Source organism: Colossoma macropomum, unplaced genomic scaffold (assembly GCF_904425465.1).
Source record: "Colossoma macropomum unplaced genomic scaffold, Colossoma_macropomum, whole genome shotgun sequence".
Classification (NCBI taxonomy): domain Eukaryota; kingdom Metazoa; phylum Chordata; class Actinopteri; order Characiformes; family Serrasalmidae; genus Colossoma; species Colossoma macropomum.
This window is the reverse complement of record NW_023494785.1, coordinates 27,050,655-27,078,398: the sequence shown is the minus strand read 5'-3', so window position 1 is coordinate 27,078,398 and position 27,744 is coordinate 27,050,655. Positions and strand designations below refer to the sequence as shown.

Genomic DNA, 27,744 nt, shown 5'->3' with positions numbered 1-27,744 from the left:
GACAGGCTCTAGATAGTAATAAAAGGCTTTATTAAAATGATCTGTAAAAACTGTAAAGGCGTATCGTAGTGTAAAGAACAATATGTACACACAAGCATATACACAGAACCCCACAGAATCAGAAAAAAGAGACTGTACATAAAACTGGGCACTGAGGAGAGCCAAGTTCATTTGTGCAATAGCTGATGTCAGGGCAAACGCCTCAGAGATTCATAATTAAAAGCAACACACACATAATCCACCAAAACCCAAAGTCACACATACATACGTACAAGATCATCACATTCACAATCTCCTCACGTTGCGCTTGCTCTGGGCACTGCCAGGCAGAACGTCCTTCCTGCTCCTGTTTTTAGTGCTCAGATGAGCACAGTCTCTGGAGCCGTGGTAGGAACACAGGCAGGAGGTGCAGAAGTGGAAGAGGCAATCGGACCAGCTGCAGATGCCCTCCCCACGCACCGCATGACAGCGAGCAGGGTGCTGGCAGCGTGGACACTGCTTCAGGCACTCATCACTGAACAGGGTTTTGGCCACCTGAAATGAGCAAACAGAACTTTGTGATCTAATATGTAAAATTAAACACCAGTCACTCTTACGATCAACTGTTTAATTTAAAAAAATACAAATCAGAAGGGAGATGGTGAGTCAAGCTCAGTTACAGTAAACTGCATGCAACACTGAACAAAGCCCAGTCATCAACAGCTGCAGTGCAGTCTGGATTTGTAAGCAATGCTGTTTACCTCCCACTTACTTTGATGCAGTTTTTAGGCTTTGAATTTTAACATTTAATTATGAGCATAATATAATGTCAGCAATGTTACTAATACTAGTAGTTATAAGTAGAAACATAATGTTTACAAACAATACATCTGCATTTCTGCCCACACCTGTAGGAACTCCTGGCGTTTGGTGCTGGAATGAGGAGTCAGATGCTGTAAGGGGGTGTGAGTCCTTCTGGCTGCAGGAGTGTGTGTGAGAGAACTTGGGGTTTTGGCTTGGGCCTGGACGCTGCTCAGAGCAGATCGACATGCTAGGTTCAACCTGGTCTCAGCGTCCAGGACACGAGCTGCACTGCCCATCTGAAACAAAGGACAGTCAGTACACACTTGCATCTTTTTAGTACCACCTAAGCTTGTGATCACATGACTGTGAGCTCACCTCAAGTGCTACCTTCCTCTCCTTCTCATACATCTTCCTCCTGCGGCATGCCTTTTTATCTTGCAAGATAATTTCATCCCAGCTATCAGACACCTGGCCACATCTGGAAAGGTATTAAAACAGACATTTATCAATTTTACACAGCTACACTTAATCAAATGTGCCTGGAAGAATTATTTATAGTAGTGGGAAAACATATACACCAGGGTGGTTATCATTGTTAGAAATTAGCCCAGAAATGTATTCTCCCAAAAAATGAGCACACACCTGAATACTATCAAAACTATTTAACATTACAAAATCACCGTTGCATTGCCATTTTCGTAAATGCAATCAGTGAATCAGACTTTTTTTTAAATAAAACATTCCAGTTTCACACAAGTCTGATCACCAAGGCAGCACATTTTCCCCACCCATAACTTACATGTAAATGTCCTGTGGGGATAGCAGCTTAAGGATGACGGCCAGCACATGGTGAAGGTTCCTCTTGCTGAGCTCAGTGAGGATATCCAGCTTACCCAGGCCCATCTTCCTGCCAATGAGGCCAGAGAGGGGCAGGGTGGTTCTGATGGACCCATCAAGGGTCGAGACCCGAAGCAGCTTTTCCAGGCTGTTGTTTTGGGACAGAATGCGCTTACTGCATCGGCTCATGGCATGCACCATCTGAAGGGCAGGGGGTGAGGGACAGATCCTGTAGCTTGACTCTAGCAGCTCCTACTGGTGTTGCCTCCAGGAAAACTTCTTCATCCTTCAGGCCCTGTGTGTCCACCTGCTGGGCTCTGGGCTCCTCTTCTGACTGGGAGCCGCCCTCCCTCAGCGTAGACAACCTGCGCTGGCGGTCCAGCCGCGAGCGCCTCTTCTCCCTGCTGTGGGATGCCGATGGCAGCACCACATCCTGGAAAGAGACTTCATCTATGGAGTAATCCTGAGACTTATCTAGACCTAGAGAGCTGAAGCCACTGTCTTCTGATGCAGAGGCGTCTAACTTTGAAATCGGAGTGCAAGATGGTGTGCTTAGGACACTCAAACTCTCACAAAGATTTGCTGCCAGGCAGTTAATGGGAGTCTGGAAGTTTTCCTTTGCCAACGGGACATAGTTACTACCCTGGGGCGTCTCAGGCATCTCTGGAACAAGCAGACCTGATATAATGCTCTCGTTAAGGTCAGGTTCTGAAAGAGAAACCACCTTCCCGCAGCACAGGACTGGTCACTCCACTCCTTCCACTTTCAAGAGTTGAGGTTATTGCTTGAGAGAACAAGAGTCGTCGTTTCCTACAAGACAAAGCCATGGCCTCAGTTTTTAAAGTGCTGTAGGACAGGGGTCCTGTCGGACTCATGTCTGGAGAGTCAAAGCTCATGCTGCCCACATAGCCATGTGTGCCAGATTCTCTGCAGCCTGGCGTTTTAGAGCCATTAGTCTTTCCATCTGTGGCCGATTTGGACATGAGGAGGCGTCTGCGCAGCGAAGCATCCTTTTTGGTTAATTTAGGAGTCTCACACCAACCTGTTTGTAGTGAGTGTGGTTTCTTAAAGTCTCTTTCCAAGTCTTTTGGTCTCTCCAATCTGTGCAAATTAAAACATGAGCTTTGCTCATGGTTTTCCTTTGGAGTTTCAAGTGTACTATCCAAGCAGATGGACTCCTGACCGCTGCCTCCAGAATCCCAGCTGCCCCTTGGTGTGTGTAGATCTGTGCGTGCACTCTTAACCCTCTCATTCCTAGGAGTGTGAGGTGCCATGTGAGTACTGGGGTAGTGGGGCTTCAGGATGTGCAAGTGCTTCAAACCGTCCAGCGGTGGTCTCCATGACTCAGTTTCACTGAGCTGCAGGTGGCTTATTCGCCTGTTGTGGGATTAGAACATACAAAATAGCCTTCGCGGATTACATAAATGCTAGCAGACAGAAACAAAACTGCACAACAACTCTATACTCACACAAAAACGGTTAAACTCAGTTCAACTGCACGGCGTCTAAATAAAGCCAAGTCAAAAGGCCTAGTTTTCAAGTTAAAGCCGATTCAAAGAATCATTTAAAATCATAATTACCCGTGATTAGCGCGGCAGAGTTTTAAATAAAGGCGCTGTCCGTGAGTGTGAAGTGTTCTGAGTAGCTCCTTTAGTGTACAGAGTACTGTCAGCAGCTCTGCAGGTGAGCTTTCAGCAGATTTAGTCTTTCTCGCTGGCTCTGTCTTGGCAGTATTGAACCTAAACAGCTCCGTTATTATCCGTTACAGTCTCCACGGTAACGGGCCGCGTGCTGCTCTCCGCGCGGTTTCGAATTTTGCGCCTTTTAAACCCGATCCTCCCATTCGCGCGCACACTGACACAAGACGCGCCAAACCCGAGCACAGTAAACAACAACCAAATCAACCACACAACCCAACTAAACACAAAAAACAACCTCACATCCTCCAAACACACACCGAAATCAGCCACCCAACGCTAAAAACGGCCTGCCTTCATACTCTGAAGCATCCAGACTAAACCAGCTAACCTAGCTCACTGCAGCCGGACCACACAGACAAAACGAAGCAGCGTCTGATTGCTGTTGAAAAAAAGAGAGCTAATGGGTAAAATAAACCAGTCAAATCAACAAACATGTACGCGACACCGGTAACTAAACGAAAAGCTGACTAAATTCAAGGCAGCTGCTAAGACCACAGCCAAAAACTACATATGAACTTAATTTCCTGACGTAATTTAATTCAAATTCATAACTAGCAAACAATTCTCAGTCTAACATACTTACATTCTTTAGGACTGGTGGAGAGTAGAATTTGCTCAGGAACAAACCATAACTAGCAACATTTTCCTCAGAAAACTAAAAAAAACATAATAAATCTAGTTACTTACAGAAACAGAGGGTTTAACTGTGATTTCCCTGCTGTCGCGTTTATGCGCCTCTCCAGCACTCTGACCCGGAGCTACAAGAGCACAGGGGTTTGGAATGGCTTGGGGGTGAGAGGGCGAGATGGCCGTGAGTATTTATATGGATTTGAGGTATTTTTTCTTTAAAAACTAAAATAAACACCCGGGATGCTCAAAGCACACTTTAAATAATGTACACAGTTTAATTGAATCCACACTGCATATGCGCATTAGAGCTCTGAAACACAAAACTAATTCATTTTGAAATGCTGCAAAATAAGTTTTTTTAAGGAAAGTACAATTGTGTGTGTAATATTTATCAACGAAAATCACATATTATTTACCAACGTTTCAACTTACAATTTGCTACAAAAATATCATATTATATAAACGTGTATTCCAGGACATATATTTAGGCTTGGCCTTTAACCAATAATGAACGTCTTAACAAAACGTTTTAGTGTATGTCATATGGGCGTGTTTCACCCGATGACGCGTTTCCGTTTCATTTAAGAATTATTTGTATTTTTTGGATTATTATTATAAATGATTATAAAACTTTAATATTCACTCTTTAACCTATATAGTTTTGCTACATCCACTCAACATTGATGCAGCCCTTTGTGTCTTCTGTGTTTTCACCTGTATTCTGTTAACTTCTATTAACTGTGTCTTTGTGGCTAATAAAAATATGTTGTTCACTAAATGTTTTGTGAAACACAAATCGTCGTTATATGAGACTACATTCATAAAGTATGTAGAGCAGTGGTCACCAATCCTCCTCCTGTAGAGTTTAGTTCCAGTGTGTATCTAACATGTTTACTCAACACTAATACATCTGACCCAGAAAATCAAGGATGTCTGAAGAAGTTAATTAGCTGAAGCAGGTGTGTCAGGTCGTGGTTGGAACTAGACTCCACAGGAAGGTAGATTTCCAGGAGCAGGGTTGGAGACCACTGCTTTAGAGGACTGGAGCCAAGTGAATGAAATATTGTTTGTTTCAGGTTTGATGATGATATGATCACTATATTAATTATTATTATTATTATTATTATTATTATTATTATTATTATTATTATCATTATTATTATTATCAATAATAATTAAGAATTTTATTGTAATCATATTACATTTAGGTACAACTAAACCTGTGTTTTTGTTAAAACCCACATTAATTCTAAATAAATCTAAATGAGCAGTTCACTCTAAACCTGTCTGAGCGTGTGACTCCGCCCACCTGTTGCTAGGGAAACACGCCGCGTCCCGGAGGTTTAGCTTAGCTTATCTAGCTAGCTCCCTCACAGATTTCTGAGACACATCCACAAGCGCTTGTCTGATTACAGCACATATTTTAGCGCACTTTTTATTTTAGCAGGTTTTGGTGCAAGTCCGGTAAGTTTAATTGTCGTGGATATCCGTATATGTTTCAGTGAAACAGCTGGGTGAGTTTTCGCTAGGGCAGACTGTTAGCCAGACTGCTAGGCTGACTCTCAGATGGCTAACTGCTCCCTATATAATGCGCTGCAAAGGTAATAAAACTGTGGGTTCTTCACCCAAACAGTGCTGTTAGCTGTGTAGTCGTACAGTTTATGGTGGAATATAAATGACTTTCTATTCGACATATAATGCACTGTTTGGGTGTTAAATCCGTTATTTCATGACCTATGTAGCGTTAGTGCACTACATGCAGAGTAGGAAGCCATTTGAGACTCTGCCTTAGAGTTTTTGATAATGCTGTTGGTGAAGAGCTGTTCTCTGTGTGTAATAATTACTAGTATAGTTTTCATGTGAGTTGGGTTTTCTGTGTGCTTAATAATTACAGATCATTAGAGCTTGAGTGGGCAGAACTGTTCTGACCCCCACAACTGCCTGCAGCTCTCCTCTGTCTTGCTGCCATGAGCGCCAGCACACACTCAGTCCCTGCGGAGCACCTGGACTACAGCTACATCGAAAAATGTTCAGACATAAAGTATTTGGAGGAGATCCTAAGAGTCCTCAGGTACTCTCTTATAGGGTTGGGAAATATGACAATATATATGATTATCGTGATAAATTATGTTACAATACAATATGCTTTTCTGAATATATTGTGGATACCGTCAATACTTGTTTTGTTATGAAGAGAGTAAAATTAGTCCTGTTTAACTGGATTTGGTGCAACACTATATGCAAAGTATGGAATAAAAATCATTGCATGCACATTTTTTTGACAGTATGTTTTAAAATGTGGCACTGCTGGTTCTTTTTTTCTCTGTTCCAACTGATCAGATGTCTGAAAAAATTAAATATCGAGACAAATTGTATATCGTAAATTATTTCTTCTAAGTATCACAATGTTATATTTTGCCATTTTGCCCACCTGTACTCTCTTATCTTTCATGAAACTGCTTCCTGTGCATTAAGGTCTTATTGCTTTATTCTCAGGTCAGGTAAAGAGGGCTTTTACCCTCACCTCACTGATTTCTGTGAGAAGTGTATAGAAAAGCTGGATCCCAGGAGTCGTGCCCTAAGGAAAGAGAATTCTCCTGCTACAGCTGCCAATTTCTCAAAAGATGAGTGGAGCCAGATCACTAATGATCTAAAGGTATGAAAAGAGCTCTCTGACACCTGTAAAATCGAAATCTCTTAACCTGGTTAAGTTTTACAGTAAAGTTTAGCACTGTCTATTAGTGCAGAAGCTAAAATGTTCTTCATTAGTAATAGCTTGCTATGATTATGAAGGTTAGGGAAAGATTCAAAAGGCACAGTAGGCTTAGGTTGAGTCAGAGGGCTCAGGCTCGTTTTACTGTGTTTATAAAACAATACAAATGTCATGGAACTGTTCTTTGCATAGAAATGGGAGAGAGAGATCAAAGTAAATGAACTGGAGCTGAAGCAACGGTCCATATGCAGCAATGATGAAAACATCCCACCTGTGCGAGGGTCCAGCTGCTCACTTCAGGTAAAAAAAAAAAACTTGATATTGAAAAGCATACATTTATTTGCTTTTCAGTATATGTCACCATCTCTGTTAATTAACATATCACACTTTTCTACAGAAAGCAGCCCAGGATGGGGTCAAAAATAGTTTGAAAACGTCTCATCTACCCCGAGCCTACCAAGACTGGGACGAGTGAGTCTGAAATTGACTGTGACATAAAGATCTGTATGCATCTGAAGTGACAAGGTTAGGGGCTTTTTATTTTTTACTGTATGTATATTTGGCAGGTTTGATGTTGAGAAGGAATGTGCTAAAATTGATGGAGGTATGGCAAATAAAGACTCTCCTGCCATTATCGATGACTTCCTTCCAAAAATCAAAAGGGATGTAGACACAACAGGTCAGTTTTTATTTTGTTAAATGCTTTGTATGTTTTTTGCTAAGACTTACAGCCAACCTAAATCACCGTTTCCCTGTGATCTTCTATCAAAATGTAATGATGTTTGCCCACCTCTTCTGAGTTTTGATTACATCATCATGCACCAGCATAAGGAGAAAAATAATATTAAAGGGACTATTTCATGAAAAACAAATTTCCCTCACTATTTTGAAATAAAGGACTTTGACGTAATATATGTAAACACTGTTAAAGTTTTAAAATGTACCGTTCACTCCTCAGTCTATACAGTCCAGTCCAGCTTAGGAAACTAAGCTGCAAAAAACAGCCTGTTTTGAAAATTGACAAAGAAAATGAACATTTATGGTGAAACAAAAGGGGAAAAAATTAAAAACAAGAATACAAAAATGTGTGATATAGGCCCTTTTACCAATTATATCATGTTTCACTAGACCCTCCCTGATACCATGTTTCACTCACAAATACGTCACAGTCTGGACGGAAAAGGCGTTATGATCTCTACAATATGTGTTCACTTTACAGCTAATGATGTCATTCTACATGTTTGCTATTTTAAATTTGTATTTTTCAGATCATGTGTGCCTATGTCATGTTTTGTCCATACTTCAGTTCTTACAGAGCAGGAGAAAGTTGTTCTGGCAAACCGTGAAAAAGACAAAGGCAATGAGGCTTTCAGAGCCTGTGATTATGAGGAGGCTGTGGCCTACTATAGCAGGTGATCTTTAGTCGTAGGTCTATCAAGGCTTTCTCCTCTATTTTCCACTGTGTTCACTGTGTTTTCACTGTATTTCTTCTGTAGAGTAGTTGATTCGGTATTAACTGGAGTGCTGCGGGTGTGGTGTGTCCGCAGGAGTCTATGCATCATGGTGACGGCTGCAGCCCTTAATAACCGGGCCCAGGCAGAGATCAAACTGCATCGCTGGCATGACGCCCTGAGCGACTGTGAGCGAGTGCTGCAGCTGGAGCCACACAATACTAAAGGTGTCAGTGTGATTTAAGAGCCAAGAGTAGGGTCAGGGGTCAAGAAACAGAAGCTGTTATGTATATGCTGTGAAGGATTTCCTTTCTCCATAAGCAACATAGTTCAGAGCTCTGGCAGTAGGTAGTTCAGTTTTATTATGTTTACATACACACAGCTCTTCTACTAGTCTTGAGGTTCAGTGCCTCCCCCAATCACTGTGTATGATGCTAGTTAATGCAGGCATCTGTTAGCTGCATAACAAAATTGGCAGTGTTCTGCTCCAAGTGTGTTAAATTGTTCAATGATGTTGCTTTAATGGCGGTTAGAAAAGATGCGGCGGCCTTCATGTGTTTTGGAGGAAGCACATGCTAGCCCTCACCGCCCCAGATAGCATTGTGTGAAAGGGGAGACCCAACTACTATGTGGGCTCAGCAGTGACAAAATTGAGAAGAAAATTGGGTTAAACTGTAAATCTCTGGAAGAAGACATGATGTAACAGTATGTTAACTGCTTTGTTCTGAAGCTCTGCTGCGTCGTGCCACTGTGAACAAACAGCTGGGGAACCTGCAGGTGGCCAGTGATGACCTCAGTGCTGTGCTTCGCTCTGAGCCGCACAACATGATCGCTCAGGTGCGACTCCTCTCACATTACTGTGTAGATCATAGGCTATTGTTTGTTTATGAGGGGAAATATGAATGTGATGCTTTCAGTGACACACATGACAGAAATTCTACATTACCAAACCAGCAAAAACAGACATTTATTGTGTATTTGTGTGTTTACAAAGTATGTTTGAATCTGTGTGTTTTACAGAGACTGCTGGAGGAAATCAGTAAGAAAATAAATGCAGACATGCAGGACAAACCAAGCAAGGGCAAAAAGCTTCTCATTCAGGAAGTAGAAGAGGATGATGACAAAATCAGTGATGAAGATGACAAAAAAACATCAGCTGGTGAGTGACACTGATAATCAGCAGCACATTTCTTCTAATACAGGCCAAGCGGACTTGAGCTGGATTTCTATACTTGTTTATAAGCAGTTCCAAATAGTTTGGACTGGTGGAAGGGGGATATATTTAAATCAAGGGAAATTTTTTTAATAAAATAATAAAATAAATAAGATGAAGATGTCTGCAGGACAAGTTATGTTAGCGCAGGATGCACAAGATTCACATCAACTCCAGTTAGGCCTTTCCTCTACTTACCCATGAAGGTTCTTGGGAAGATTCTTGTGTGGATTTGGCCTTAATCGAACTGAGCTTGATCATGCACTGCCTCATCAACATAAACCTTAGCTAACAGTTTGCATCTATAGGTTTTGTTTTTACATGCAGCATGTCCACTGGGTGGTTGATCCTAGGGTTGTGGGTTCAATACCTGGGCCCGCTTAGTTGCCACTGTTGGGCCTTTGAGCGAGGCACTTAACCGTCTCTGCTGTAGGGGCAAGTATCATGACTAACTCTGTGCTCTGCCACCAGCTGTCTAAGTTGGGATATGTGAAGAAAAGACTTTTGTTATACTGTGCAGGTATAGTGACAATAAAGATACTTAACTCTGACCAAAATTAACAATATCAGTGTTGCCACTGTAGTCTAGTTCAAATACTAGGAAAGCCCCCTTCTGATGATGTATCTTAAAGGTAAGAGGAACTTCAAGAAATTTTCCTCTTAGGGCACTGGGGCAGATACTTGAGAGTGTGTTTGGAAGTTTTTCCTGCTAGATGGCAAATGCTAAAGCCAGATATGTCACGTTACTGCTTGGAAGCCAATTATCACATTGTATGTATTATCCTCTACATCAGTGGTTAAGCTAGCAGTCAGGATTTCTTTATTGGTGTGGGGGGATTCCCAGTAGTTCTGTGACATATTTGTGCAATGCATGCTGGATAATGTATGAGAGAACACTGGATGAAATCACGAAAAGTTTACAAAATTGTGAATTCTGTCAAACCAAAGGATGCAATGCTGCACTAGAGAATATTACAGAACACAATGAATAACATAATAAAGGCTAGTTTAAAGCCAGATTGCCCTTGAAAATCTAGTAAGGCTTTACTTTACAAAAAAACTGTTTAGAAAACTCAAAAGAGTATTTGAGAGAAGTGCAGTAGGAATCTGCACCTATAGGTGAAAGTCTTCAAGGTTTAAGCTGCACCATGTGATCTTCCCTGACTGAAAGCTTTCCTGGAACTCTCTGCAAAAAGCTTCAGTGTCCCCGCCCCTTTCCTACTGTGATGTAATTGCTGCAGACACGCCCCCTCCCCCTCTATGCACTTCTCTCACATACACTCTCTCTCTCTCTCTCTCTCTCTCTCTCTCTCTTCTTTCTTTCTCTCTCTCTCTCTCTCTCTCTCGCTCGCTCGCTCGCTCGCTCGCTCTCTCAGACGGTGGTCAGAGTGCGGGAGAGGATAGGCAGGCTGCAGCGAGAGGAGGAATGGGTAATGCGCAGAAGAAGCCTCAGGGTAGGGGGGCACGGGGAGGAACCGCTGACAAATACAAGGTGAAGGCAGAGGGAGGGTCGGCAGCTGCAGAGAGCAGGAAGAGCCTGGCTAATGGCAGCAGCAGCAACAGCACAACTCAGCCGGGCAGCGGCAGGCCTGACAGTCCAGTGGGGAAGAGGACAGAGCCACCCTCTGTGGCTGGAGCACTGCCTCCACCACTGGCCCAACTAAAGAACGAGGGAAACCAGCTCTTCAAGAATGGACAGTTTGGAGACGCTCTGGAGAAGTACACGCATGCTATTACAGGGTTCACGGAAGCAGGTACACACACACACTCGTGTCTGGATCCACCCTTGGATCTGCTTTTACTCGCCTTAGAGCCTCCAACTTCTCTACACTTGTGTGCCAATGTTTTAAACATTTACAGAGCACATATTCTGCACTTAATGAGTGAATAATATTCATTCATTCATTCATTCATTTAGTCATTCATTCAGTGCTTTTACAGGACCGCTTTGTGTTAATAATACAATGAAACGAGTTTCACAGCAGCCATAAAATGTCATTTCTGCCTTTTTTGGAGATCTCTCAGTTGAACCAAGCATTTATTTTGTTCAGTAACGTTGATAGACTATATTTCAATGGAAATGTGTATGATATACAAAACCAGAACTATTTTTTTGTCTTTGTGGGTGAGCAAGGTCACCAGTTATAAACGTGCTTTTATGGTGTTTTTTATTGTGGCGGTTGTACACATTTTTGATTAAAAAAAGTGGTGCTGTGTGTTTTATCTCGGAACTGTGGAGAGATGTGATTTGGGCTCTCACCCCTCCCCTTTCTATTCACCGCTCATTGCTCACTAGCAGCTCAACAGAGAGTCAAATTTGACACAGAGAGAACAAACAGTGATAACAGAATTACCAGGGAAAATATTTTATTTGATTTATTTTAATCAAATCCCAGGTTCATTTCCATTTTGCCTGTGGAATGGCCACAGTAGGGCCTGCAGAAGGAGGTTAAGAACAAAGTTGCAGCCTATGCCAATTTTTCTCTATTCCTAGTACTGAGCTGGTGTGTGTGTGTGTAGTTCGTCTTTAATCTGACTCTGACTGAGCTTGTGTGTGAGCGTCTTTCATCTCTAATCTGATACGGGTGTGTGTGTGTGTGTGTGTGTGGTGTCTAATCTGACTCGGAGAGTGTGGTGGCTGAAAGCTGCTTGGCGAAGCGGCGCTCTGTGTCATGTGACGTGTGCCCACTCTGTATGAAATCAGATCTGGTTTTCTCACAGTGCCTCATTGAAAACACAGCTAGAAATCTCTTGCTCATTGACTGCCTTTTTCCTCTTTTTCTCTCTGTGCTTCTCTCTCTCTCTCTGAGTGGATTCATGTTGTTCTGCTGGAGTAATATTTGGTCTATGTACTACAACCCGTTTCCAAAAAAGTTGGGATGCTAGGCAAAATATAAATAAAAACAGATTGCAATGATGTGCAAATCATTTAAACCCTATATTTAATTAAAAAAATAGCACAAAGTCAACATATAAAATGTTGAAACTGAGAAATAGGATTGTTTTATGAAAAATATATGCCCATTTGAAATTGATGCCAGCAACACATTTAAAAAAAGTTGCGACGGGGGCAACAAAAGACGTAAGGTAAAGTTGTGTTATGCTAAAAAAACATCTGGTGGAACATCTCAGCTAATTAGGTCAACTGACAACAGTTCAGTAACATGATTGGGTATAAAAAGAGCATGCCAGAGAGGCTGAGTCTTTCAGAAGTAAGGATGAGGGGTTGACCACTCTGTGAAAGACTTCACTGGCAAATAGAGCAACAATTTAAGAATAACATTTCTCGAGGTAATAAATTAGCAAAAAGAAAAGAATCGCAAAGATTCTGTAGTGGAAATCACTGCATGCCAGCAACTGTCTGTGAACACAGTTCGGCGCTGCATCCACAAATGCAAGTTAAACAGCTTGTTATCAGCGCATAGTTCGAAAGCCAACGTCTGCTGCCATCCAGAAGACATCTTTTTCAAGGAAGGTCTTGCTTATTTCAGCAAGAAAGTGCCAAACCACATTCTGCATGTATTACCACAGCATGGCTCAGTAGTAAAAGAGTCCAGGTGCTAAACTGGCCCATCTGCAGTCCAGACCTGTCACCCACTGAAAGCATTTGGAGCATTATGTAACATAAAATATGACAAAGCAGACCCTGAACTGTTGAGCAGCTGAAATCCTATATCAAGCAAGAATGGGAAAATATTTCAGTTTTTACACTTCAGTAACTCTCCTCAATTCCCATATGCTGACAGAGTGTCGTTAAAAGAAGAGGTGATGCAGCACAGTGGTAAATACGCCCCGTCACAACTTCTTTGGAACATGTTGCTGGCATCAAATTCAAAATAGGCATATATTTTTTTAAAAAAAGAAGTAAGATTTCTCAGTTTCAACATTTGAAATGTTGTCTTTGTACTCTTTTCAATTAAATGTAGGGTTTACATGATTTGCACATCATTGCATTCTGTTTTTATTTACATTTTGCACAGCATCCCAACTTTTTTGGAAATGGGGTTGTAAGTGCTAAAGCAGCGGCCTCTTTCTTGTTGGGACTGTAGTGGAACAGCTGTGAGATTAAAGTGGGAGAGGCAGAGCAGTTTGTTGACTGTAATGTGGATGAACTGGTTTTACCACATTGTCAAGAGCTGAGCAGAAACCAGCATTCAGCTTTTATACTGATTGGTCATAGGAGACATCACTCTAGAACAGAGGTCTTGAACCCAGTTGACCAGAAACAGGATTCAAGGTCCAGAGTTGAAGACCTACTGCTCTAGAGACATAAAAGATGACAAGCAGGCATGTCCACATTAGCTGCTGTAACAACACAGTGCACGCAGCATGTGTAGACTTTAAATCCTTGCTTTTTTTCTCTTTAGGCATTGACAGTCCAGAGGACCTATCTATACTGTACTCAAACAGAGCAGCCTGCTACCTGAAAGATGGTAACAGCTCTGACTGTATAACCGATTGCACCAGGTGAGCACTCAGCCACTCTAAACCAATCTAACAACCCTAACCCCTAAAACTTCACCCTAAATACTAACCCTTAAGACCTAATAACCCCAGCCCTAAAACTTAACCCCTTAACCCCACCCCTAAATATAACCCCTAACACTTAATCCCTTAACCCCACCCCTAACTACTAACCCTAAGACTTAATAACCCTACCCCTAAAAACCAAACCCTAAAATGTAACCCTTTAACCCCACCCCTAAATGCTAACCATTAAAACTTAATCCCTTTTCCCACCCCTAAATAGTAACCCCTAAAACCTAATAATCACACCCCTGAACACTAACCCATAAAATCTAGCCCCTTAACCCAACCCCTAAACACTAACCCCTAAAACCTTAACCTCACTTTATAAACACTAATCCCTAGCACCTAATAACCCACCCCAAGGCCTAACACCTAACCCTCAGCCCCAACACCTAACCCTCAGCCCCAACACCTAAACCTCAGCCCCAACTAGGTTAGCTGAACTAACCTAACCCTGTCCTAACCCCCACTATACATGAATAATTCTCAAAAGTGATGGTTCAGCCAACAAAAACAAAAGATTTGCACAATTTCCCCATTACCCAAATGCAGTTGATTAGCCAAGATATGTTTGTAACCGAAATTTGCTTCTTTACTTTTGCACTGGAGCTAGTTAATGTACAATGTGAATTTGTTCAAAAGGTTGTACATAACTGCTCGTTCAACATTGATTTATTCCAAATTGAATCCCAAAGGAACATTTTATTACTCAAATGTTGATCTCTGTTGGCTCACTATGTTTTATTTATGTATCAAGCATGTCACAGATGTTTCTACTAAAATTCCTTAAGAGAAATGGCATTAGAACAAAAAGGAGATATGAGATACTTCTGGCCCAGATAAAAATTATGATTTTATTTATTATTTCTGTTTAATTTGCTGATAAACATGAGTGTTATTACCATTCTTATACAGAAGAGAGTACAGAGATGTGACGGAAATCTCTTATTTTATGTTTCTTTCCTATGGGAGGCAGCATTACTGTAAAAGAAGCTTACTCTTCCTGTACTAACAGCCTGTACCCCTCTGGAAAGGCTTTATACTAGATGTTGGTGACAACTAGTATAACATAGCTGTGAAGATTGCTGTGCTTTTCTATGGAGATGTGAACTCTGTGTCAGCAATTGGTGCACCTTAAAGTAGCTAAATTTACTAATTATTCATTCTCTCAAAAGCCCCACAGAGGGGACATACACACACTCATATGCACTGTTGGATTATAGTGTAATTCTGTGATGTGGTTGCTGTTGATATCAGAGCACTGGAGCTGCAGCCGTTTTCTCTGAAGCCGCTGCTGCGCAGGGCAATGGCGTACGAGTCTCTGGAGCGTTACCGCAAAGCCTATGTGGACTATAAAACCGCACTGCAGATTGACAGCAGCATCCTCGCCGCCCACGACAGTGTCAACAGGTATCAGCTCCTTTCAGCAGCACCTCCCCAGCACACACATTCACACACCACAACCTGCACACAGCATTCAGAGCTGCTGACCACAACACTACAGGAAACACCACTGAAAGGAAGGGTCTGACCTGACCTGGCCTGACATTACATGGCCTTATATAGTGTGTGATATGCAATATATGTCAATGTATGTGCTTCTCAACCAGCAGTGCATTGCATTCAGGATCAGCTTCTATTGCCTTCATATTGTCTGGCAGTTTTTTAAAGCTAAGGGTCATCTGCAGTCCCAAAAGGATCACTATTATTAGGAAATTACTTCTTACCAGATTTTTTTCTAGATTGGCCCCCTTCCCATTTTGCACTTTCACTAACTGATCAGGAATCAATAAATCTCACATGATATAATGAATTTGTTAATATACGGTCACATGAATTTAATTGCAGACCTGGTCATGACTGTGGCATACTCCTCAATTAGCACACCAGTCTTTTAATAAGCAAAAGTAATTTATATGTTGTGTAGAAAATTAGTTTTGCTTGCAATGCATGATAATGTCCCAATACATTTGGTGTGGTCACTTACTTGTATGGTCATGTCAGTGAAGGCCTTTGAACTAAACTGACACAGAGGCAGAGAAAGAGTGAGATTAGTGAGGGCTGGATTTCTCTTTCCTCTGCAGACTAATTCAGCACATGTTGATGGTCACATAACAGGATGATACAGTGTGTGTGTGTGTGTGTGTGCTTCTGTGTGTATTACATGAAGGATCACGCGGTTGCTGATGGAGCAGGATGGTCCTGATTGGAGGCAGAAGTTACCGGAGATTCCAGTGGTTCCGCTGTCGGCCCGACAACACTGTACAGAACCCCCACCCTCTACTCATTCACACACCGAGAAAGACACAAAAGAAGCCGGTCAGTACACACACACAAACACACATACCACACAAACTTGCATCACAGGCATTATATACATTAAACATATACATACATTTTTTAATCACATTAAATTTCTGTCCAAATTTTTAGTCCAAATTTCTTTCCAAAACTGACCAGAACTGGCCCATCATTAACCAAAGTGTACAATAAAGCCTCATATTTCTAATGATGTTGTGTACAATAACATATATATAATACATATAATATAACAATATAATAAAATATGTAATGAAATAATTAGCTATCCAAAATTTAGCTTAAATGTGCTTTAACAAATTTATTCATCAAGCAATGATTTCAAATAACATCCGAAACATTTTTAGTCTGACTAAACTTTTCATACTGCACTGTAGTCACGCTATGCAGAGCTGATACAGCAGGGTCTCTGTATCTCTCTACTCTGTTTCTGCACATAGAACATGTTAGATGTAATATATTCAACATATCATGTATAACATTTTTTGACCAAATAAATTAAACATCCTTTTGGCTGCACACATTTACACGCATTAATCTGAAAGGCAGAGTAACAAAAACAGCTCATTTAATTCTGAGGGATAAAAACCCAAACATAAAATTGAAACACCAAACTGAACAAGACACATATTTGGGGAAAAAAACATCTGAATCTGACATGAGCAGTTCTGTTTCGTTGGGTTTGGACAAATATTTCAAGCTCTAACACACACCATACACATCAAACAGAGACACACACACAGAAACAAGACACATCACAGATACCTAGACACATCACACACATCAAACACACACGCATACATGGTTTTCAGATGTGAGAGATGCTGCTGATATATCAAAATCAGGTTGCTATGACTGGGTAGGGGTTGAATGAGGAAGAAAGTAAGCAGGATGTTCAGCTGAATTCAAGTTCAACAAGTAACAATAAAGTTCAATTCCATCAACACAGATTGACTTATTTTACCCACAATAAATGCACCCAAAGCCATAAAAATCCTAACCCAAAATAAATTCTATTATTAAAAACCCTAGCCCATAAGCCAACACTTAATTACCCTGTTTGAGCTGCCCCTTTAGACTGTTGAGGGTTAATGTGGGTCTAGTACTGGCACACACATAACTAGTCTACACATGCTTACGGAAGTCATAATGTCTTAAAGAAACAATGTGTAGGACCTCACCTAATTGGACACAGCTACTACACACCCATAGTAGCACTCACCCGTGTAAAGGGGCACCTCAGGCAAGATCAAAATCCTTTCAGAGATGTTCACTAGAACAGTTCTTGTATTTTTTTATGTTCATGTGCGTTTATATCTCTCTTTATCCATTAGAATTAAACAGGCTATTTTGTTTTTTTGTCTTAGATTAAGACTACTATAGGTAAATTAAGTCTGTTCTTGCTGATTGCTCTCTATTGTGCCTCAGTCAAAAACCAGTCGACCTTGGAACACGCTTAACCTCAGTGTAAATGGGAGGGGCTAAGCTGCTGTAGACTGAATAGCAGACATCTCTTAATGCATTGGTTTTCTTGACATGGCAAAAACGATTATTTCCAAACAGACAGCTTAATTTCTATTTATGAACTGTATGGACTGGGGATTCAGTACATTGTGAAACTTAATTATGAAACAATATACATAATAATGTTTTAGCTATTACAAACTTTAACATAGTATATAAGAACTATTTTATTCCAAAATAAAGTTTTTCATTATATAGGCCCTTTATAAAAAGGAAAGAGCATTTTTTGCAGACGCCTGGCAGACAGGAAAAGGCTTACATCAGGTGATTTTTTTTTTTCTTCTGTACTGTGACTACAAAGAGGCAGATGATTATCTGCTGTAGAACTACTTAAATTCCTAACTGTGAGTGTGGTGTGTTTTAGCCAGGAGAACAGAGGCACGTTTCACTTCCCTGAAGACAGAAGGAAACGAGTTAGTGAAGAAAGGCCAGTACCACGAGGCAGTTGAAAAATACAGTGAATGCCTTAAACTCAAATCAGATGAATGTGCAATCTACACTAACAGGTATGGTGCAACCAACTCTGTGTGCCTTAATGTGGAATTCCATTTAGAAAGTGCTGTTTATATTGACTTCTTATGTTCACAAAATACATGTACATTTGGAACATTGTATTGAAATTTAAAACTGTGTCACTGATATGCCCCTTTGTCTCTTCCAAGAGTCTCTCATTTGTCAATGATTGTCAGTTCAGCTCGGTTTTATAAAATCAGTTTTGTACTCTGACATGCTACTTTGAAGTCTTTTCTGTTGTATACATTTATAATTACAGCTTTGAATATAATTACAGATTTGTGGAATTGAGAAATTTTTTAAGACATAAAATGATTATCGAATCGAAAATATAAAATTCTACTGAAAATAAGTGTATCTTTAACCCTGTAAACATTTTTTAGCAGAGCCCAGCTATGTTTTAACAAGATGATGCAAAATGGAGCTTTGCTGGAAGGACTGTGCTATAACTCTTCTTTTCCTGTCTCAGAGCTCTCTGCTTAATTAAACTGGAACGCTTTGCTGAAGCCAAGCAAGATTGTGACTCCGCCCTAAAGCTTGAGCCCTCCAATAAGAAGGCCTTCTACAGACGCGCATTGGCTTATAAGGGCTTGAAGGTAAGAGAACGTTACCATTGCTTACTTTAAGTTCACCTCCGTCCAGCAGATTCAGTGGCTCCTTCCCTCCCTTTACTTAAGATACAGTAGAAATGTTGATATAGGATCAGATTCCTCTCTTTTGTACACCGACTTTACTTCCAGGAACAGTTCCAGATGATCACTCAGACTCTGAGAAGCTTTGTGAATACAGCCCCAGGCCTCAGTGTTTTGCCACAAAGTAGGATGCTGAGGATACACTAACTTTGTGTTTAACTTAAGCTTAAAATAATCATGATTTTGGTTCAATAACCTGCTGCTCAATCACTACAGCGACTTGCTCTCCATAACTAAACTTTTCCAAGGTTATGTTACACTTTAGCTCAGCTGAACGAGAAAACACTGAGTCTCAGTCAAACATGTGAGAAAATGTCAGATTTTCTAATACTTTTGTACAAAAAGCAGTCTTAGCTGTATGAACGTATAAATGATTAACACAATTCAGAGAAATGTGAGCGTGCAAAAATGAATCTAACTATTTATGAGTCTTTGTGGTGTCTCTTAACTATAAAGGGGGATCTTTGGTGCAGTGAATTTAACTTTAAGAATGTAGAGCTTTCATGGAATACCCTCTTTGTCTGAGACTTAGGCTCCATGTTAATGCTTTTTTAACACACCTTCACCAACTCACACCCATCTTATACAAGTGGCCACTTGCAGCACTAGAGGAGACGAGCATGGCGAAGGGCGTATTTTTCATTGGAAACACACTCACCCTCGGCTAAATTAACCCCAGTGAGCTGGCTATGCAAATTTTGTAATGCAAATTTTTTGACAAGATTAAATGTAACGTACATAAAGTATGCGAATAACTGCTTTGTCTGGCTATAAGTTTTGGTTTAGAGCCATGGTGTGTCACCTTTCTTTTCATTCTTGTTAGTAGTGTTGCCTGACTAGCAAGCTAGCAGAGTAAAGCAACAAAGTTGCATCACCAGTCATGTGTAACAGATGGAGTAAAACTCACCAAATCAAAGGTTACGGTTTTGAAATATTAAGCATTTTAAAGCATTTTACTGCTACGGCATATAAACCACTTGTCGGGGGGTTTGAAAAGGGAACTGTGTCAGATCACAATAATTTCTGAGCAAGTTTTGCTGCCAGAGTTATTCACTCAACCCTGTGCCTCTCTGCAGGTTCATCTAACAAACTTTGCTTGAGCTGATAAAGTATTAGAACAGTCCCTTGAAAGGGAACAGCCTTTTAGCATTTAGCCTTTCCAGTCGTAATCGAGACATTCCAAAGGTGTGTGTAGACAATGTATAAGATGTGTATGAGCTTGATTTATTCTGTATGAATCATTATTATGGTATGTGTGTGTGTGTGTGTGTGTGTGTGTGTGTGTAGGATTATGTGGCATGTAGTTCAGATTTGCAGGAGGTGCTGCGTTTAGACGCGAGTGTGCAGGAGGCTGAGCGGGAGCTGGCAGAGGTGACGGCTTTGCTGAAACAGCAACAAGCTACAGAGTCTTCCAGCCAGCCACGCAGGAACATCACCATCACTGAGGTGGGTTAACAGCACTCACACTGCAGACAGATCATGCACAGACTCACACTGAAGAAAGAACTCATTTTTTGCAGTTCTCATCTACACAACTAACAATTATTTAAATAATCGATTGATTTGTTATACTATTGTTTGATAAATCGACTAATTGAAACATTATGCTACTGTAGATTCCTCTCACATCCCCCCTCTCACAGTGCCTCCAACAGTCAAAGCTCCACTTTTTTTTTATGGTGCAACCAGAGTCAGCTTTAGTGGAACATGACCATTTCCTTTTTTATCTCATTATCCCAAAAAATGACTGCAGAACGCTAGAGGGCACCAGCGAGCGAGTCCTGAATGAGTGGGAATGAGTGGAGCTAAATGGCTAAAAAAATAATTAAAACTGTTTCTAGTCATTCATGAGGGAACAATTTCCCCATCTTCTGTTGTTGACTGTGATGGTGGAATAAACCAGATGTTGAGTTTTTCTGAAACACGAGCGCTGAATGGTCATAGCTGAAGTCCAGGTGTACCCATGTACACCATCTCCTGAACAGAAACACACCCTTAGAAACTAGCGTGTGTTCAGAACACTTAGGACACAGTAGTGGCTATCAGCTCCGCCTGTACACGGGCAGAAACACCAGTAATGCTTATGAACATTACAACATTTACATGACTTCATGCCACCATCAGATCTGTACTGCATATTATGGCTGAAAAATGCAGAATGACAAAGTGCAGAACAACGGTTTTTCAACACCAACATATAAACTAGAAAGTCCTATAACTGGAGTTCAAACAGTTCAACAACAGTGTTGAAATATTTTTGTAATATTCTGTATTGAGAATTGGTGCATTTTTCTTTATAAAATTATTACTTTTTAGGAACTTGGCACAAAATAGCCATGTGAAGCCCATTCATTGTAGACCCACTTGGGAACATCCTTTAGCATCTGTGAAGAGGGCTGTTTTTAAGTAAATAACATGTCAACACTTTGACTTTTTTCCATAATCAACATTGACAGCAACTAATCGATGTAGCTCAAGTGTCTAATGTGTTAGAAATATTATTTATTTATTATTTATTTACATCTTCTCTGAATCCAGATTTCTCCGATCTGACTTTAGCTTTTGTGGAGCCGCTCTACCACCTCTGATCTTTTACTCAGTTTAGCTGGCACATCTCTAGAGCATGTGTGGATGTCAGTTTTAGTCATGTCCGATCTCCTTTGCCACTGTTTGTGTAGGTGGAGAAGGAGGAGGAGGAGGAGGGAGAAGCTGCAGTGAGCAATCCAGAGGGAGGACAGAAGAGTACCAGTCAGAGCATCAACCTGCAACCCTCAAACGCATATGAGTTTGGCCAGGCGCTGAACGCAGCCCGTTCACATAACGACACAGCAGCTGGAGCTCAGCTCCTTCGCTGTGTGCCCCCAGACAGTCTTCCCCAGTATTTGAAAACACAGCTGGATGCACACACTCTCGGCTTTATCATGCAGGCGCTGGACACACACCTGCTGACGCCAGAGCCAGACCTCGTTTACCAGCTCCTCAGCCATCTCCACACCACAGAAAGGTTCTCGGTAAGGAATACACTCTCCTGTCTCTTACCAAAGCATCTAGTACAAAAACATGTGTTATAAAGTGCATAGTTCTGGTTCTAGAATCTGATTGGCTGAGCCACTCGTTGTGAAATGCTGGATATACATACATATGACCACACGCATCAACTGTGTTTTTGTTATTTGGCAACCATAGCCTCCTGTGAATGAACTACAATACTTGGCAGAAGAATTATTATGATTTTAATTAATAGTAAATTATTTATTGAAAACTGGTGTATGATGTCATATTGTAATTTGTAGCTGTTTTATAAAAGCAATAAGCCACATAAGACCGTGCACCCCGTGATTTTACTCTGCTTCATGTTGTGACTAACACCACCCTTTATGGCCATGAGCGTCATATTGCATAGATTATATGACTTTTATGACTGATGTGTGAAAATACAGCAAACTAAAAAGCAAAACTTTCATAACACTTTTTATTAATCTCTTTACTGAATAACAATTAGCAGGGTTTTAAATTAAGTTAAAATTCACATCAGTAGTCAAAGCAATCCACACAGTTACACTGCATTTCACTGTGCTTTTAGCATGACAGAACTAAATGCCAAGTACACTGTTGCATTTCTTCATATGACTCCATTGTCTTGCAAAACCAATTATAAGTTCACTGTGTTAATTGTTTTCTCTTTACACAACCCAACTTTTCACATGTTTATTCTTGGTTCATTCAGGAAGAAACTCGCTGCTGCTGTTCATCACTGGTCTTTCTAAATTGATCCAATATACCAAACTTAATACCAAAAATGTTGGGACAGTATGTTAAATGCAAATAAAAACAGAAAGCAGAGATTAGTTTAAACACACTTTGACCTGTATTTAAACAATACAGAAACAGAACAAAGACAATATATTTAATGTTTTATGAAAATGTTTTTTTTTTTTAAATACATGCAAATTCTGAAATGTATGCCGAGAACACAATGCAAAAAATGGGACAGGGTCAATTAAAGATTTATTTCATAATTTATTTCATAGAAACATTATAAAATGTTCAAAAATCATCTTGAACAGGTGATGCAAGCATACTTGGGCATGAAAGAAGCCTTAAAGAAAGGCCTAGTCCATTATTAGAAAGGAGAGGTTGAGGCGCACCACTTTGCCAAAATCTGTTGCCAGTTATTCAGCAGTTCAAGAACAATGTTCCTCAACAAGCAGTTACAAGGATTTCAGATATTTCACCCTCTACAGCGCATAATATCATAAATCTCTGATCCCTCAGACAGCACTTCATTAAAAACTGGCATGTAGCAGAGGGCATATCTCACCAATGTCCAGAAACGCTGCCACTTAAACTCATCTGAAGTTCACTGATGGACAGTGGAAATGTGTATTAAGTCTGACGAGTCAATCTGTCAGATTTATGGAAATAATAGACATCATGATTTTTTTTCTGGGCCAAAGAAGAAAAAGAACCATTTAGACTTTTCCAGCATAAAGTTAATCTTTTTAGGAACATGTTGCAGTCATCAAATTTGGAATGAGCATATTTACAATAAAACAAAGTTAATAATGAAAAACATCAGACATTGTTTTTCTATTGTTTTAATGTACTAATCACTGCTTTCTCTTTTTATTAGAATTTCATATATAGGAGTTGAGTTTTTTTCAAGGAGAACTTTCTATGTTAAATTAAATGATAATATTAAGCTGACATGCATCTGTGTGTGTATGTGTGCAGGTTGTTCTGATGCTGCTGGACTCGGATGAGAGGAAGCAGATGACGCAGCTGTTCGAGCACCTTGGTTCAGTGGACAGTGAGCTGTTCTCTCAGAATGATGTCAAAAATCTGGCCAATAAATACATCTGACCTTTTTAAACTTTTTGCATGAGCTTCCATGCACTCGTATCTATGCAACAACCTCAGATCCTTAAACCTGCATCAGCTTGAAGCAATATCAACAAAGAGATGCACAATCCGACAGGACCCAATACACCTGCTCTACAAAACTCAACAAAACTCATCCCTCTTTCTGGAACTGCTACAGACTGATTCTGTGTGGATGCTTCACTTTATGAGATGGATGCATGGTCTGGTGGAAGCTTTATAAAAACAGTATTTCCTGAAAAAAATACTGAAAAGTGCCCTCAAACGTTCTGATGCAAAATAGTATAGAAAATGTTCAGCTTAATTTTATTGAATCTTATGCCATGTATTCATACATATGAAAAAAATGTATATGTCACAATACATCTTTCAGTTATAAAGAGAGAAGGTATATTTTATTGCAGTAAAAGATCTGACATATCCGGGTAAAAACAAATATTTAAAGTAAATACTGGAGCCCTGATGCGCACAAAATGAAGCCATGTGTGGGATGTGTGCCTTTGTACTCAGGTTAAAGAATGCCATCTTCAACACTCACACCCATGTTGAACATGTTGAAAAGCAAGAGAACACAATAAAGATGTTAAAAGACTATTTTCATTTGTAAATGATAAGCCACTGTACTGTGTTGCAGCTGAGCTCTGAAGCATTAACTGCATGTGAAATCCCCCTCAATATACAAGTTGTTTATAAATGTTTGTATGTTTTAATTTCAGACTACTAAAAGTTTACACTTGCTGCTGAAGCTTATGTTTTTTAAAATATAAATTAATCTGAATGCCATTATGAAAATGATTGAAATTCTGTCTCTGGGTTGAAGTGCATCTAGCCTTACTCAGTTCAGATTTTTCCTCCTCTGCACTTCTCTTTTCTTCCCTTCCTGAAGTATGTTCTTTTGTCTCACTTTGGCCCGTTACACTCATTAGGAGTTATTTTACCTCTTCTGTGAGGACCTTTCACTATTTCTTGCTGGTTTGAGAATACTGATAATTGTTTTCTGACTTCTTTCTCTTAACTTGAGTTATAAAACCTGACCTGCACTTATTCCTCTTATGGATATGTGCTTCATTGAAAGGGCACTGCAGCCGAAGACTAGCAGTTAATATATTATTTGTTGTGTTATGTAATATTCTGTAATTTTAGTTCATCAGTATTCTTACACTACAATACCCAGCATGCAATATACAAATACACAATCATTGGGATCCTCTACCTCATCCAACAAATCCTGGCTGATTGACATTGACATTAAAATTTACTTCCTCCTTCAAAATACATCAGAAGGGGTTTGTTTCCTAGTCTTTAAACCAGTAAATCTCACTCTAGATAATACAGCGGCACTGATGGAGAAGAAGAGCAGGCATGTTGCAACAGATGTAGTGATGGATATTTTTCAGTTTGGCCAGAGCGTCTCTTTAACAGCTGTAAAATATAACAATATACAATATTTCAGTTATTTGGTTTTGCCTGAATGAGGGGCTTTGGGTATGAGACTGAGTAATGTTCTCAGCCACCTTCTCAGTTTTGATGACCCACCTCTGCACTGTCGATGTTTCTGTGATCTTGGGTTTCATTGCTGGAGTTTTTCTCCACATGTCTGTAAAACTCCCTCCAGTTCTGATGACACCTTTATGAGTAGAAATCTAAGATATCTGTGTCTCATATTTGTGATTCATCTGTGATGTTAATCTCAAACTAACCTTCTTATCACCAGGTGGGCTTCGTCCTGCTCTCCCTCTAAAATGTTGCCGTGTCCTTGTTCACGTTGCGCTTCCGCTCCGCGCCGCTGGGGGGCAGTAAACAGACAGGAGTGTTTGTGTTCTGCGCCGCTGTGACTTTTACAGAAGAACCCACATGGGTTACACTACCTGTACACCGATCTTAGTGTTTAGAGGGTTATAAAATAAAGTATTATAATTTTGAAACAGATGAAAAGATGAACGCGATCCGACGCTCGCCCCGCGTCCTCTCTCAGCTCTGCGGCGGGGCTGTGTGCAGAGTCAGAGCCGTTTACCTCAGAGAGGAGGAGCGCCGGAAACTCCGGACTGAAGCGCGATTCACAGGATTTACACACTCGGACAGTAAAGTCTGCGGCCTTAGGGGCTTTAAGGAGCTCCACTCACAAACCAGCACCAACACTGGAGGAGGTGCAGATGGAGAAATTTACAGCAGAGGACAGACTTCTCACCTCAGCGCAGCAGCAGCAGGAGGGCGGTGAGTGAGAGTTAACTAGATTTGTCAAGTAAACGTATCCCTTCTAGTCCAAACTGAATTTCTGATATCCAAAATTGTGGATTAATAGCAACTGTCCTTTACTATTGTCCGGCAGGGTCAATCATTTTTAACCTGGACGTGATGGTGTCGCTGTTGAGGCAGGAAAACGCTGAGGACATTTGTGTGATTAAAGTACCGGAGGAGCTCAAATATACAGAGTACTTCATTGTAGTCAGCGGATCATCAGCCAGACACCTGAGGGCCATGGCGCTCTATGCCATCAAAGTGGTAAAGAGACACGTTTTTACATGGTTTTAGTTCACTGACTAAAATGAATAACATTTCAAACTCATCTGACTAAATAAGAATCTGTCTTTTTGCTCTCTCAGTACAAGTTTATGAAGAAAGAATGTGACCCACACGCGCACATAGAGGGTAAAGATGCTGAAGACTGGATGTGCATTGACTTTGGTAAGCATGACATCAACATCACAATCATGGGTGTCCCAGTTATTGCTCAGACAGACTGAACTTTGGTCTCTTATATTGTCCACACCTCTTGCAGGCTCTATGGTAGTGCACTTCATGCTGCCGGAGACTAGAGCAGCGTATGAGCTGGAGAAACTGTGGACGCTGCGCTCTTATGATGAACAGTTCAGCAGCATCCCAACCCAAAGCCTCCCTACAGACTTCATTTATGATGCTGAAACCAAGTGACCAGGACTGGAGGCGCAATTTGCTCTGACTGTACTGTTAAGACAAGACTGTGGGATTTACTCGGACAAAAAATGCTGTTTAAACATTTAATTAAAGCACCTCAATCAAATGTCATTCTTTGGAGACAAAGAAATCACTCTGGGTGTTTGGAAAACTCTGTGACACCGAGTCATGTAACTTTTTATACAACAGTTAGTTCCGGCCACGCAAGCTGATTGGTTGAGAAGCGTTCTAACTGTGCCGTTATTTCACCATAACATCACGTTTTTTTCACGAACACTGTATCACTCCGCTCAGACGCCGTTGCTAAGCAACGACTTTGACAGCTGTAGGAGACGCTCAAACCATCTGAACGTTTTTACTTCTTACTTTGCGCACAAACAGAAAATGGATATTTTAAGATCACATTTGACCGACAGCCGATTTGGTCAGACTCTGAAGATCAGACTAAACTCCCAAACTGTCAGCTGGTCTGTGTGGAGCTGGAGAACGAACTGCTGGCTGTGCAGCGAGTGAGCGGAGCTCGATACTCTGACGTAGCTGCTTGTTTAGGAACTATAATTTGGCGGAAGGAACTGCTAACATTAAAACATATTAAATGCCACGTTCACGACCCAATTTATTTATTTCTTACTTTATTTATTTAACTGTTTTATAAAAGCAATAGAACATTCGAGGTCGTGTGTTATCGCTATAACATCACGGCTGTGATAATCTACGGCACTCGCCTTCAATGTTATTTCGCGATAACACACTCCCTCTCCTGTTCTACTGCTTAAGTAGCTCTTGCTTTAAAATCTCTCATCAGAGAGCTGATTATCCTTTATGGCCCACATGTAGTGCTGATCTGGATATGATATCCACCTCTAGCTGCAAAATTAAAGTATTTTTTCATGTGACAGTTGCTGATTTGTATACATTCTGCATGAGGAGGTCTGGGCCCCTTTTCAATGCTCACCCTTTGGAAGTACATCACACATGTTACACAAGTGACTACTCAGTACAAGAGAAGGGGACACACTAAGAA

At 40.6% G+C, this 27,744-nt stretch overlaps 3 protein-coding genes across 3 annotated transcripts; 2 read left to right on the top strand and 1 right to left on the bottom strand.

Moving 5' to 3' along the window:
• Window positions 1-285: 285 nt before the first annotated feature.
• fbxo43 (F-box protein 43) lies at window positions 286-3,463 on the bottom strand. The gene is given in 7 exon segments (XM_036580167.1): window positions 286-534; window positions 888-1,079; window positions 1,159-1,261; window positions 1,583-1,833; window positions 1,835-2,338; window positions 2,340-2,997; window positions 3,387-3,463. Coding segments are annotated over 7 exon segments (2,034 nt in total).
• Window positions 3,464-5,292: 1,829 nt separating this feature from the next.
• On the top strand, window positions 5,293-24,480 carry spag1b (sperm associated antigen 1b). Its single transcript, XM_036589245.1, has 19 exons — window positions 5,293-5,414; window positions 5,845-6,021; window positions 6,447-6,606; window positions 6,856-6,963; window positions 7,061-7,134; window positions 7,230-7,342; window positions 7,970-8,075; window positions 8,211-8,341; window positions 8,845-8,951; window positions 9,135-9,273; window positions 10,704-11,081; window positions 13,695-13,794; window positions 15,115-15,267; window positions 16,028-16,176; window positions 18,065-18,206; window positions 18,683-18,809; window positions 20,193-20,351; window positions 21,584-21,916; window positions 23,640-24,480. Exons 2-19 carry the CDS (start codon window positions 5,918-5,920, stop codon window positions 23,766-23,768), a joined length of 2,712 nt encoding a protein of 903 aa, XP_036445138.1. The 5' UTR covers window positions 5,293-5,414; window positions 5,845-5,917; the 3' UTR covers window positions 23,769-24,480.
• A 1,140-nt stretch (window positions 24,481-25,620) lies between these two features.
• On the top strand, window positions 25,621-27,007 carry malsu1 (mitochondrial assembly of ribosomal large subunit 1). Its single transcript, XM_036589230.1, has 4 exons — window positions 25,621-26,000; window positions 26,116-26,288; window positions 26,390-26,471; window positions 26,566-27,007. The coding sequence occupies exons 1-4, from the start codon at window positions 25,940-25,942 to the stop codon at window positions 26,715-26,717; spliced, it is 468 nt and encodes a 155-aa protein (XP_036445123.1). The 5' UTR covers window positions 25,621-25,939; the 3' UTR covers window positions 26,718-27,007.
• The last annotated feature ends 737 nt before the right edge of the window (window positions 27,008-27,744 follow it).